This window comes from Aulonocara sp. 'chitande type north' Nkhata Bay, linkage group LG5 (genome assembly GCF_057382095.1).
Source record: "Aulonocara sp. 'chitande type north' Nkhata Bay isolate Kocher_YH1m ecotype deep benthic linkage group LG5, A_spYH_male_GT1.1, whole genome shotgun sequence".
Classification (NCBI taxonomy): Eukaryota; Metazoa; Chordata; class Actinopteri; order Cichliformes; family Cichlidae; genus Aulonocara; species Aulonocara sp. 'chitande type north' Nkhata Bay.
Genome location: NC_141348.1, coordinates 19,206,169 through 19,219,952, shown reverse-complemented (window position 1 = coordinate 19,219,952; position 13,784 = coordinate 19,206,169). Strand labels below are relative to the sequence as shown.

Sequence of the window (13,784 nt, the reverse complement as noted above, 5' to 3'; positions counted from 1 at the left end):
CCTTTCAGTGTTGTTGCAGTGAAAATGAAGTTCTGTGATACAATCAGATTGGCTAATATAAAAGTAACAGCAGACAAAATATTAAGCACAACCAAACTTAAAATGAAGTAGAATAGCTCCATAAATTACAAAACAACTCAAACAAAATAGTTCAATAATCTATAAATTACACAAAATTAAAGGGCTCAGAAAACCAAAGTAAATTAAAGTAATAATCAAAATATAATACAATAGAATGCTATTTAAAAAGTGGAATATAATACAAAAAGGGGCTTAGTAGGGTAGTGCTACCAAGTGTTACTAAAATAACAATATTCTGCATTTACATGTATTATCTACTTTGGGGAATTTATCAACATAACATAATCTACTTTCATTTGTTTTTGTAATCTTTTAAGTTTTAATCTGTGTATATAAGGTATTAACTTCTGTATTTAGGATAAAAATTACAGACTGATCATTGTAAAGCTTGAAGATATGAATGATTTCAGGCAAAGTGAGGCAGGTTAATGAATCTCAGTGCAGGTCCATCGATGTCCTCTGCTGGACCAGTCTAGTCATGATCTCTGAAATGTTAAAAAGCCACGTATGAATTGTGTTGATTCACATTGTACATTTATGAAGATGTCAATAACAAACATTAAAGTTAATTAATTAATTGTAGTTTATCTTAAAATATAACTTTTGAAACAGTCATCTGTCCTTTTTCTTAGCTGCTTATCGGTAGAGGGTTGGAAATTATCCCCAGCATATGCTTAAAAATATGTATATCTATCTATCTATCTATATATATATATATATATATAAACATATTACCGGCATAATCTTTTCAATCCTGTACTTTTCAGGTCCTTAACTTCAGGAAAGTAGCAGTTATGTGAACCTTAAGAGAAGTATTTAGGCTACATAGCTTTAGACCTTTTCCTGCAACTGCTCAGATGATTTATTATCACTAACTATATAAACGTAACATTTCATAATGGATTCGGGTCAAAATTTGTGCAGTTTCCAAGGCTTTGACACTTTGTGAGACTGATTTTCGAGTTTTTGTCAATCAATATCTAAAATCAACGTTTGCCATTAAGCAGCAAGATAACAAAAGACTATTTACAGATTCCATCGCTTTGATAAATTACTGTACATACAATAAATGTTCATTTATTATTACACTGACAACTGAAATCCCCAGTGAATACATCCAACGCTGATGCATTTGTTTACTATTCAAAATTGGAGGCGGGTCATGTTTTCTTTTCCAGCTTTCTCATTGGCTGTTTGTTGGCTTGGGGTCGTGCATGCGCAGGCGCACTTGTGCAGGAAGAAGGATGGATGGATGGCTTGTCAATCTAAAAGGCAACACGAAGGCTAAGCTACTGCCTTTAAAACCTTACTTCTAAAGAAGTGAGAAGGAATGAAGCCTTTGTAATACACGTAGCTGTCAAAGAAGATGTCAAACAGCCAGTGGAGCAGAGTTATTTAGTGAGTTTGTAAAACTGTTTTGTGCTGTGAAACTGAGACACATCGCTTCACAAGATAAGTCCTGAAGATGGTTCAGCGCTAAATTCCCGGTCAAGTTAAGTGAAGGTGGGTGAAGTACTTCACAGTAAGGCTAAGAGTACGTGTAAGGTCCTTTTATTTTTAGCGCGTTTGAAGTGTGAGGAAACGTGTTTTCTCAATAGTTTGAGTGGCTATTGGCTGGACTGTACCAGACACCTTTGCGGAAGTTGTTTGACTTAGGGGTGTACCTCCATCTAACTAAATATATACACAAGTCAGTAATACAAACCTTAAAATCGTTTGTTGGTTTACAAAAGTAACTCGCGGTCGAAAGCATTCAACTATTTGCGTAATATGTTAATGTTCCCCGTGGGTGACTGATTTGAGCGAATCTCGGATGGTGCTAATATTATGCAATCATAAAATCTGACGTAATGGATCTTTCACAGCATTTTTTTATGCAACGCTGAATAGAAAAGATGACACGTGTGTTAGGCTAATGTGCGATAGGGTGAGGCAACTTCGATGTCTGCGCCTTAGAGGTAGCAAAGGTCAGTAAAAGCAAAAGAAAGAACAAACTGATGGAAAACTGATGAAATCATTTGTGAACGGCTGTGGTTTTGCAAGTGTGAGAATTTGTTGACTTTAAAGTAAGTAATCTGCATTTTTGGACTGATGGACAAACAAACTAAGACATTAAACTAACCATGGGGTTTTATGAACTGATGACAGTTTCTGTGAATGGAATCAGTGGTCGTGATGATAGATGACATTTACTTAAAGGTAAGTTATTCCTCAGTAATTAGGCATTAACGACAGTGATTCTTTGAAATATACAGTCTTTCACGTAAGGGATGAGTATAGGAAGCTTATGAATGAATAAGAAGCACTGTGAATTGCAGATCAGGTATTTGACCCATGTATAGCACCTTTAACCTTTTTCCTCACTATGTGATGGCAGTTTCAGTTTTGAGATATTAACTTGTACAAAACCTACCCTCCAGAAAACAAAATGTGCAAAGATGGGCGTAGCACATATTAGAACACATTCTCATACGGTGGAGAGTCATCTTTTTTCCCTTAGGCCTACCTCTTTCCCTCCATAGGGAGAACAGGCAGGGTTTTCCATTCAGATTTGCAAGTCGTTTGCTTGAGTTCTTCCAAAGTGAGCTAGGATTGTGAAGGGCTTTCCAGTGCTGTCAGAGCATGGCTGCTGGAGAGTGCCCTCATCTCTGATGGGCCAGAGAGCTGTGGTCATTCCCAGAAACTGTGTGGCCGAGCAGTTCACGCGCGTGAGCGGTTTTATGCCACGCGTCTGTGAATAGCCTGTCCGACCCTTTTAGAAAGTGCTGGTCTGGCTGTCATGTGCACAGCTAGTGGGGAAGTATGAATTCAGTGTGTGTGTTTTAGTGTGCGCTTGTGAAAATTGTATAAGATAGAGGAAGCAATAGTGTGAGTGAATATACTGGGACTCTCTCACAGATTGCCATATTTTTGCTTTCAACTTCAGAACTGAGAGGACTTGATTGCTGTCATCGCTGATGATTAGTGGTAGAAGCGGAGGTTCTGATTCCACTTAGCTAGTTCTAATCGACTGTTCACACTTTTGTAGCTGCACAGTTAAAATAATGTAGCCTGACAAATGTGGGGCGGTTAGCGACCTCAAGAGAAAGGCGAGCACTCTGGGGGATCATAGCTGACAGGTTGCTCAGGTGGACATGGAGGTAAAGTGTCTTAACAAAGTTTCTTAGTTTCTGCTGTTGGAAAAGTGATTCTTGCGGTGCCGTATGGCAGACAGGAGATCCGGGAAACACAGCCTGGTGTTGAGGGGCCGTCTGCATCCTTCTCTGTGGGTAAGACATGAGATTAGCATAATGTGAAATTTAGATGGGTAATAGACAGGTGTAGCGGTTTGCTACATGATAAATAGGTGTTCTGTTGATTTTTTTGTCTGTTATTTTTTCGCTTCTTAGTGTTAAAATCATAGAAAAAGTCTGTTTGGGGGGATTTTTGATAATATTATGGATGGATCCTCACACATCTCGACCATTTCTCTTACTTTAAGTTAACATTTAAAGCATCACAAGCTGTATTAACTTAGATAACTCTAGGCATTTTCTTTAGTTTTTTTTCCCCAAGTGCGACTTTTGCCCTTTGTTTTATTACGTTATTACTTTGCCACAGGATCAAATACGGCACTTCAGGGATTACCTATTAAAACGAGGGGGAAAAAGACGTCAACAGGCTTTGATGTCTTTCTTTGAAGATGTACTGTATTAACATCACTAGGGCTTGTAAGACCAATTCAGGTAGGAGTCCTGTTTACAGATCCCACAGAAGCCAATTTCCCAAAACAGCGATGTTGATGGAGGCAGAAACGAAGTCAGAGCAGTTTAAGTAGATCTTGACAAAGTTTGGATTCCTTTCCTGTTGTTTTCAAATATGTTAGAACCTGTTAAATCACGTATAATGGGTTTTTACTTGTGACCATCATGACTACACATAGAAATGTTACCGTGATATTTGCTTACAGTCATGATAAAAAGAAAGTAAACCCTCTTTCAGTTCTAAGGTTTGGGAAATATATAAGTCTTTATTGGGGCTTAAAATGAGGTAAATACATCCTCAGATAAACAACAACAAAACATAAAATATAACACAGTGTCATTATTTATTCAGCAGTGCAGAAGCAGTGTGTGTAAAGCTACGTATGCACCATGATCCAGTAGCTTACTGAACCCTGTTTAGTACCAGTGACTTGAAGTAATCATTTTCTGTTCTTTATCAGTTTCTCGCATCATTGTGAAAAGGTTTTGGCCCTCTCCTCTTTACAGCAATAATTTCGCTCTCCTAAGCATCAGGTTGAGTTCTGTGCTTTGACTGCACCATTGATTCTTTTCATTTTGTTGTAGATTTCTTGGTGAGCTCGGGCTCATTTGACATGGGAATATATTGGTACACAGAGGAGTTCATGGTCATCCAAATCCAAGTGTCCAAATCCTGTTTGCAAGGAAAGCCCAAAATCAGTTGACAGTTGGTGTCAGGGTGTCTGTGCTGATATGCTATGTTTGGTTTTCACCAAACATGGTGCTGTGCATTATAGGCAAACATCTCCACTTTGGTCTAATCTGTCCAAAGGACATTGTTCCAGAAGCTTTGTCACTTGTTCAAATACAACTTTGCAAACATAATTTGTGCTGCCATGTTTGTTTTTGCCTAGAAGAGGCTTTCTTCTTGCAACCCTTCCAAACAACTCATACTTGTTTAGTCTTTTTCTAACTGTACTGTCATGAATCTTAATATTTAACATGCTAACAGAGCCCTGCAGAGTCCGAAATGAAAGTGGCGAAAATGAAAATGAAGCTATTGGGTTTTTTTTAGTTTCTCTGATCATTGCATGATCTGACCTTTGGGGGGATTTCCTTGGATGCCCACTTCTGGCAAGACTGGCAACTCTCTTTGTTTTCCACTTGTGAATAATCTTTCACACTGAAGAATGATGGAATAGGAATTGTTTGGAAGTGTCCTTTTAACCCATCTCAGACGGTCGCTTCTCTAAAATCAGTCTTCGCTCCTTGGCATTTCTTGGCAAACTTTACCCAGTTAATTACGACAGTTAACTTACATTTAACTACGTGTTTTTTATCAGCTAGCAATGTAACATATGTGCATATGGATGATATATTACAGGTTGAATATGAATTTTATCTTTGTCATTTAATTATTTTAATGCCTATAGGACGTATGACTGTACTGGCTTTTGCCTGCTATACTTGCTGCTGAAAATGTTAAACAAAACAAGAATTAAGGGTCAAAGTGCAGACCACAGACAATTCAAATTGCAGAGTCGACACTTTTTTATTTATTTTTTTGGTGTGATGTGACACATGGTCTCCCTGGTTCTCACTTCTTCCTTTTTGTTTTTTCCTTTTTGTTAGTCCCAAACCATGAATATTGTGAACCAGCTAGCAGAGACGGTGTTTGTGACGGTAAAGGAGCTGTACCGCGGCCTCAACCCCGCCACCCTCACAGGAGGGATTGATGTCGTCGTAGTGCGACAGCCCGATGGGTCTTTCCAGTGTTCCCCATTTCACGTCCGCTTCGGCAAGCTCGGCGTGCTGCGCTCCAAGGAGAAAATTGTTAGTGTTTTGGAATATTTGTGTCATTTCAATTTCAGCATGATTGACTTCCTGTTGTCCCTGTGATGAGCCCGTTGTTTACTGTGACTATAGGTGGACATTGAGATAAATGGAGAATCTGTGGATCTGCACATGAAGCTGGGTGACAATGGAGAAGCTTTTTTTGTGGAGGAAAATGAAAATATGGAGGTGACCGCCAAATTATGTTGTTTTTTTTTTATGTTTGCTGTCTTTTATATTCATTTTAAGTTTATTCGATTGTTTATTTATTTCTGTCTCAGGTGCCAGCCCATCTGTGCACCTCGCCAATACCTCTTGAGGTCCTAGATGAAATGGAGGAGACCACTGAGGGCTCCTCCTTAACCGGGTCCTGTTCCCGCAAGAAGAAACGGCGGCGAAAACGCATGCGCTCCGAATCTCACCTCAAAGAAGAGGTCAGCTCCTCATCGGATGAGAGAGAAAGTGATCATGCTCAACAAAACTGTACTCCTTCAGAGGAGCTTGCCACAAAATTGCAACTCAGGTAAGTCATCAGAAAAAAATAAAATAAAATGTGGTATATCTTTCAGAAGAATTCACTCTTTAAGATGCCTTTTTTTGTAAATATAAATTTGAGTCTGTTAGAACTTATGGTTATGGCTTATAAAGGTTAATCCTTGAGATTCTTTTGGTAAAGAGACTTCTCCAACTTCAGCTGAAAGATGACTCATATTAGCTTAAATGTTAATTTACTGTTTGAGGCAAAATCACTGTTGAACACTTCTCTTCTCTATGGATTCATTCTGCATCTGGTAGTTTCTATTTTGTCTCTCGAAACAGGTTAAAAAAATGCAATTATTCATTGTGTAGCAAGTTTCTAATCGTGGGTTGAAGACGGCATGCTTGAAGGAGGTTTTATTGTTGCTTGACATTAGCATGTTTTGTTAAACCTGATATGGAATTTAAACGTGTCATCCATCTTTAAACATTGTGTGCAGGACCAAACCTGCCAGAACAAAATAATGAGCACAAAGCAGCTGGAAACTCCATAGAGCTGCGATGATGAATTTCAGTAGAACTGTCAATGCAAGCGGCCCGAGGGAGTAATGTAGCCCAATATTTGTCTAAAACAACAGTGGAGCTGTAATGATGAAACAGTATTTTATGTTAAGTGTGTGTGTGTGTGTGTGTGTGTGTGTGTGTGTGTGTGTGTGTGTGTGTGTGTGTGTTTTCAAGTAAATCGGTGTACTATTCATTGTCTGAGGAGGCAAATGAGGATCCTGGGGCCACCCAGACCAGAGAGACTCATCCACATTCAGATGGAGAGCAGTCACCTTCAGAAAAGTGAGACAAGTCTATTAACTTACTAATCATATTCATTTGTTTGCATCAGTGGCTTGTTATATCATCACTTTTTTCTGTCTCTGCAATTATGATCCTTCTCCTCTGTCTTTGTACTTTGCTGCAGTGTGTTCTTCAGTCGCTCGTCTTCTCCTAAGAGCGACTCTGAACTCATGGTTAAAACTCAAGAGTCAGCTGGTCCTCAGATGCAGTGGAACTGGGGAGGCTTTCCCACGGTAGGCCAACATATGCTTACACATGCAAAAGTGTACTATCTTCTGCGTACCTGTGTTGTCATTACTGACTGCCTGTGTCATATTTCTTATCCTGCTCTCCCTCTCGTAGCTGTGTCAACCAGAGAAGACGGCTGTGGATTCACAGGGTGGTTCTTCTTCCGACAATTTTCATTTCCGCGCCATTAAAAGACAAGACTCCTTTGACATGAGCTACGATCCTGTGATTAGCTGTGGGACTGTGGGCAGGGTCACTGTGGTGAAACCGCAACCTCTGACTCACGCGCTCGATTTAGACGGGCGCAACAAGCAAACCATTGCTTTATCCAAAGAAAACACTCACATTTCCATGTCTGCCTCCAGTGACGTCTTCAAGTCTTGTGCCTTATCGATGGATATGCCTCATGCTTCTGAGGCTGCAATGGAACAGGAGCCCAACAGAGACTTGTCTTCTAATTCAGTCAGTAAATGCACCGATTCCCTTACTAACAAAGGTAGCACACTGACTGTTGTTAGCCCAGTTAGCCCTGAAAATGAAAGTAGTGTGGTCAAAGCGGCCACACCAAGCAATGCACAAAAACAACTCATTAAAGACCACACGGACCTAGAAACAAGTCCAAGTAATCCAAAATCCTCTAATGCACAACATCAGGGAGCGTTACCTGACCAAAGTGAGCAGAGTTACAGCAGTAGCCCTCCTGTGAATGAGGGTGACAGTGGAATCGATCCTTTCTCTGAGGGAGGGGAAGAGAACGGTGAACCCAGAGGGAGTGAGGGGTCAGCAGGAGCGACAGATACTGGGGTCAGCCTGCCCGCTGCAGAGGCATCGGCAGCATCTTCTAAAGCAGAGCAACAGGATAAGATAAAAGGTGAAGCCTTTCTTTAAGCATTCCTGCTGTTTTAGGTATTACTCCATCCTCATTTTGTACTCAGTCTACAGTGTATCAGTGTTAATGTATCAACTGGTCACAGGTAAACGTAATCACCACCTAGGACCAACAGATATTTACCTGGATGATCTGACCACGCTGGACCCGGAGGTGGCCGCACGTTATTTCCCCAAAAGGTGAGATGTCACATTAAGGTTACTTAGTTATTTTAACTGAGCTCGCTGTTCCAATCTTCATCATTGAAAATGATAAACTAATGTTTGAAATTGAAAGAACATACAATCATCCAGCAGTTGTGCTCGAGTATTGATTAGGTGTAGTTAAATTACCTAAAATCCCTGTGTTTCCTGAAGTGAGGGAGAGGGAGCGTTTCAGAACGGGGCAGAGCAGGGCTCCCGTTCAGGAAGCCAGTCGCCTCAGTCAGTGGGTAGTGGGGCAATGGACAGTGGCACCGAGTATCTGTCAGATAACACCTCCTACAACATGGACGTCAGCATGTCCCTTTGCGGACGAGAAGGCAACACCAGCAAGATCACGAAAGGTGAGTGTGGTTAAACTGCTGCTGATGCCTGCAGAGTGTCTGCCGCTGAAGTTAAAGTATTTCCTGCATTCCTTCTTACTTCAGAAAAGTTTATGGAGCACCTTGTGACATATCAGGATTTTGCCAAGAATCCAGGAATCATTGAGGATCCAAGTCTTGTCATCTGCATAAACTCCAAGTATGATTCTAAAAAGTATATAATAATGTATTTCTAAAGTCACCACTATGTTATTACTCCAACAGGTTTATATCCATGACTCTTCATCAGCTGTTTTTCTTTCTTTTCTCACAGCTATTACAACTGGGCAGTGGCTGCTCCAATGGTTTTGTCAATGATGTCCTTTCAGAAAAACCTACCAAAGGTATTTTATTGTATTAAAACTAAACCACAAAAATGTTACCTAAAGAAGCTTCCTTTATATTCTGGTACAATTTTTATATTTTATTTATAAAAAGATAATCACAACAGGGGGAATATATTTGTTGTCTTTTTTTTCCCCATAGAGTACAATAGAGCGACTGGTGAAAGACAAGATGCCCAAAAAATCTGGACGCTGGTGGTTTTCCTGGAGAAGGAGAGACATGGACAGCAGCCAGGTAGATGCTCAGGAACTCATCACAGTCGTTATTTATTAGGTTTTGACAGTGTACCCAGAAGAAAACACACTGGACCTGCAGAAATTAAACATAATATCTTGTGAGGATGCAGCCTTTTCAGCCAACATCAGCTCGGATAAAATGATGCCAATGTTGGTTGGTTTGTTTTGTTTTTCCCAGCAGAAAAACTCAAAGGAGGAGCGAGAGGAGCCACTGGCAAGTGTTTCTTCCACAGTAAAGTAAGACACCTTTAATTACAGTAACTATCATTGTTGCAAAAATATCTTCCAGAGTTGTCTTTGTTGTGCTTGGCATAAAAAATGTTTTTGTCTTCTGTGGCCTTCTCTTTCTAGTATCAGATTTTATTCTCAAGTCACAAATTTTAAAAGAACCATCTATAAACTGTAGCAACAAGACGAGTGCTTTTTCTTTGTGTTGTTAAATGTTAAATGTGGCTGACAGCTATCCAAAGCTTCAGTACATGTTCTCTAGTTTTTAACATTTTTATAGACTCAAAGCAGTCAAAGGGTCGTTGTCTGTAAAACAGCCTCCAACTCTTCGCAAACAGTCCATTGCCAAACAAATTAGACACGACATTTTAATATTGTTTCTTCAGAGCGACATTGGATGATGTGGACAGTGATGAGGCAGCGGGCCTTGGGCGAACAGCTGTCATTTCTTCCAGTCTTTCAACAGAAACCCTCAACACGGCTCAGTCTATCAGCCAGATGTACCGCAAATCATTACGTCTGACGTCTAAACAAATAGTAGGAGATAAATTTGCACAAATGTTCATGCACCTCGATAAATTCTTATGTATCACAATCAGTTTATGTTAGGATGTATTTAACTGTCCTCCCCATACCCAGGAGCATTTAAACTTGCATGAAGGAGCTAACAAGGTGGTGTTCAGTGTGACCACACAATACCAGGGCACCTGTCGCTGTGAGGCTGCTATCTACCTGTGGAACTGGGACGATCGTGTGATCATATCTGACATAGACGGCACCATCACCAAGTAAGAACAAACACGATTTCATGCAAAATTATAGTGTCTTAGATTAACAAACAGCTATGGGCACAAATTAATATACACTATTCCCCAGAAAGATTTACAGCAGACTCCATCTGTCTGTTTTTCTTTTTTTAATCAGCCTCATTCTTTTGCATTTTGAGTCTTCTCTTTTGGTCTCCTGCAGGTCTGACGCTCTCGGTCATATCCTACCTCAGTTTGGAAAAGACTGGACGCACAAAGGCATCGCCAAACTCTATCACAAAATACACGAGTATGTTAAATTGAATATTATGATATTTAATATCGTACCTGTAGTTTAAACATTACAGAAACGTACAAAAATAATTTTGGAGATTACCAATAAGGTTAATATAGGGCAGCTGTGACATGAACCTTACATTGCCTTGTAGTCTAATACATTTTTAACCACTGTATATAAATTGTTCCCACATTCAAGTGAAAAATTAATATCACTGTCGCTTTCTTTGCAGAAATGGCTACAAGTTCCTGTATTGTTCAGCACGAGCTATAGGTATGGCTGCTATTACCAAAGACTATCTGCAGTGGGTCAATGACAAAGGTACCGTCCTGCCCAAGGGCCCCGTACTGCTGGCTCCCAGCAGCCTTTTTTCAGCACTGCACAGGTACCACATATTCGTACTGAACTGTTAAACAGAAAAGAGATGTAGCATGAAGCTGTTTAAAAATGAAAATAAAATTGTATTTTAATGTACTGCTGACCCCTAGTGGCCAAATTGCCAATGCTCAGCTATTGCCAAAGACAAAAAATGTACGAAAGGGACAATCAGTTGAACAGATGTGTATTTTAACTCATTCACTGCCATTGACGTCTATAGCCGTCAATGGCAGTGAATGAGTCAATGGGTTTAACTCATTCACTGCCAATGGCTGGCAGTGAATGAGTTAACTGTAAACCATGTGTGCAGAGAGGTGATTGAGAAGAAGCCGGAGGTCTTTAAAGTCGCCTGCCTCGGTGACATCAGGGACTTGTTCAGCCCACACAGACAGCCTTTCTACGCAGCTTTCGGCAACAGGACTAATGTAAGCAATGCTACGGGGCTGCTTTTACCACAGCTGTGCATCGAACCATCAAGTGTATTTGAAGTTTTCCATTTATTTGAAGTTTCCCAGGTATTAAGCTGTTTGTCTGGCAGTTATTTTAACCCCTGGCACAAGACTGTGTTTATATATCATTGCAACACATGTAGAGTTAAATTATGAGAAATATAGTAATAAAGTGTTGCTTGTGGAAATGAATAAAACATTGGATAATGATTTATAATTATTGATTTGTGCTCCAATGGCACAGTTTGGGGCACATAAATGCTGCAGAGGTTAAGAGAAGATTAACCTTAAACTCCTGTCTGTTGCTGCCTGGACTTTTACAGGATGCATATGCCTATAAGCAGGTTGGAGTGCCTGAAACCAGGATATTTACCGTCAACCCAAAAGGAGAGCTCATCCAGGAGAAGACTAAAGGCAACAAGTCTTCGTAAGTATGCAGGAGACAAGTGATGGGAAATTACATTGCTGAAAAGCAATACTGTTTTCTTTTTAAAAGGGAAACAAAATGTGTAGATATAGGACACTTTACACATGTTTTATTAGACCATACAAATCAAGCAATAGTTAAAAAGCATAGTTTATGCTCTTTAGGGGATGAGGAGCTTAAACTAAAAAGAACAAGGCTAAAAATACAAAAAATACAGGCTAAAAAGTAAATAAAACCAAACATCTGTGTATAGCAGTGATCTGGGTTTGTTGTTATAACCCATCTGTGGATTGATGTCCAGTGGTTAAAAATCCTTTGGCATTTCTTAAATTATTTTTCAATTTTTTTGCTCTTTCGGTGTGATAGTTTTCTCAGTACATACTCTCTTCTTCCATGGACTGCTTAAGAACTAGAGTTATGATGCATCTGATGATATTTCTCTGGCTTATGACAAGGAGTACACATCTGATTTTACATTACAGCTGATTTTAAGCACTCTTGTTTAAAAAAAAAAAAGAAATATCAACAATTTAAGATGTTATATTTTTTTTTAAACCTATAATTGAAGTTTAAATGACTAACACGATAATTCTCCACGCAGGAGCACAGCTTTCAGAACATGCCTGTAATCTTTAATGTGGACATTTTTTTTTAGACCCCTCACCTTCCATATATAAATATTAATGGTGTTCTCATTTGTGTTTTTATAATCCTTCATGTTTTGCAGGTACAGCCACCTCAGTGAGTTGGTGGAGCATTTCTTCCCTTTGCTTTCTGCTGAGGGCAGAACATCCTCTGTTCTTGACTGTCCTGACTACAGTAGTTTTTCCTATTGGAAGGAGCCTCTACCAGAGCTGGACCTGGATGCACTACTGTAGACACGCAGTGCCAAACCCGCACACAAAACATACACAAGCTAAGGCAAGCACATATATTCCCAGGTTTTTCCCGGCTTGAGTGACTGTTGCCTTTGTTAACTGGAGTGCCTGTGTATGAGCCACTGAATAAACTGAAACATAAAGAGACCGCTCTCTCTTCTTCTGCTGCACTCAAAGGCGGAGCCCAATCAATGCACTGCTGACTGTGTCTGTTATATTTTGCTGTTTGTGTATTATACTACAATCAATATGCCACAACAGGAAAACATATGCCTTGAACTGTTTTGAACTTGTTGTTACTGTGTACCAGTGTTACAGCAGCACAAAAATATAATATTTAGCTATTGGCCCAACAACTCAGACATCAGCTATGAACCTGTACAGATATAAAACTGAACTTTATTAGATGTGTGATGCCTAAACCCTCCAAAACATTAAATTAAATGTGTTGTCCTTTATTCTAAGAAGATTGTAGAGAATTTATGACTGTGTGCTGCTGAAAATGTCTTATGGATTTGAGTGTTTGGGTGTAGATTGCAGCTACATGTGCTCAGAAACCAAATATATATTCAACACATGTTTAAAATGCTTTACTTTAGAGGTGGTTTCCATTCATTTGGATGTAGCTCGTGAGGTATTGCCTGATCTGCAGTGACTGTTAATGGAGTGTTTTTAAGTTAAAGTTGACACGGGTGAATGCAAACCCCCTTGAATGGAAAGCTGTAATAGAATACTACCACTTTGTCAAGTCTAAATATAAAGTAAGCAAGCAGATTACAGTTTGTACACTACATGAGTGAGAGTGCCTCAGACCTACAGCGAATTACATTTCAGTTGAGCAGGCAGCTGTTCCACTTTGTGATGACACTGTTGTGTTTATTTTTTTGTATTTTCTTGCACATCTTTTGTCCTCAAACTGTGTGGCAATGCATTGAAGCTGAGGATAGGCTGTTACTGTTTAGACCAAGTATGCAGAAATACGCATGTCGTCATTTGTTTTTAATGATATGCTTGACTTCAGTTTAAAAGATTAATTATTGCAAGAGTGAGGTTAAATTGCCAGGTGGGATTTTTTTTTAAAATGTGCATTAACATCTGTAATACAATAAAATGCAATACAAAGTAATCGAATAAAGAGCTAACAAATTCCATTGGTAGCTG

General features: G+C 39.5%; 1 protein-coding gene across 4 annotated transcripts; it reads left to right on the top strand.

Annotated features, from left to right (window-relative positions):
- Positions 1-1,322: 1,322 nt before the first annotated feature.
- Positions 1,323-13,770, top strand: LOC147330225 (phosphatidate phosphatase LPIN2). 4 transcript variants are annotated; one of them, XM_086291853.1, is made up of 20 exons: positions 1,323-1,479; positions 5,436-5,636; positions 5,730-5,825; positions 5,918-6,159; positions 6,852-6,959; positions 7,084-7,192; positions 7,302-8,058; positions 8,162-8,255; positions 8,433-8,620; positions 8,705-8,798; positions 8,913-8,982; positions 9,125-9,217; positions 9,398-9,456; positions 9,834-9,984; positions 10,087-10,235; positions 10,417-10,503; positions 10,724-10,876; positions 11,180-11,294; positions 11,642-11,745; positions 12,473-13,770. In XM_086291853.1, the coding sequence occupies exons 2-20, from the start codon at positions 5,445-5,447 to the stop codon at positions 12,621-12,623; spliced, it is 3,012 nt and encodes a 1,003-aa protein (XP_086147979.1). In that variant the 5' UTR covers positions 1,323-1,479; positions 5,436-5,444; the 3' UTR covers positions 12,624-13,770. The 4 variants fall into 4 exon arrangements, with proteins under 4 accessions (XP_086147979.1, XP_086147978.1, XP_086147977.1 ...); XM_086291852.1 differs by having other exon boundaries at positions 1,323-1,584; XM_086291851.1 differs by lacking the exon at positions 1,323-1,479 and adding an exon at positions 3,270-3,350 and having other exon boundaries at positions 9,401-9,456.
- Positions 13,771-13,784: the final 14 nt, after the last annotated feature.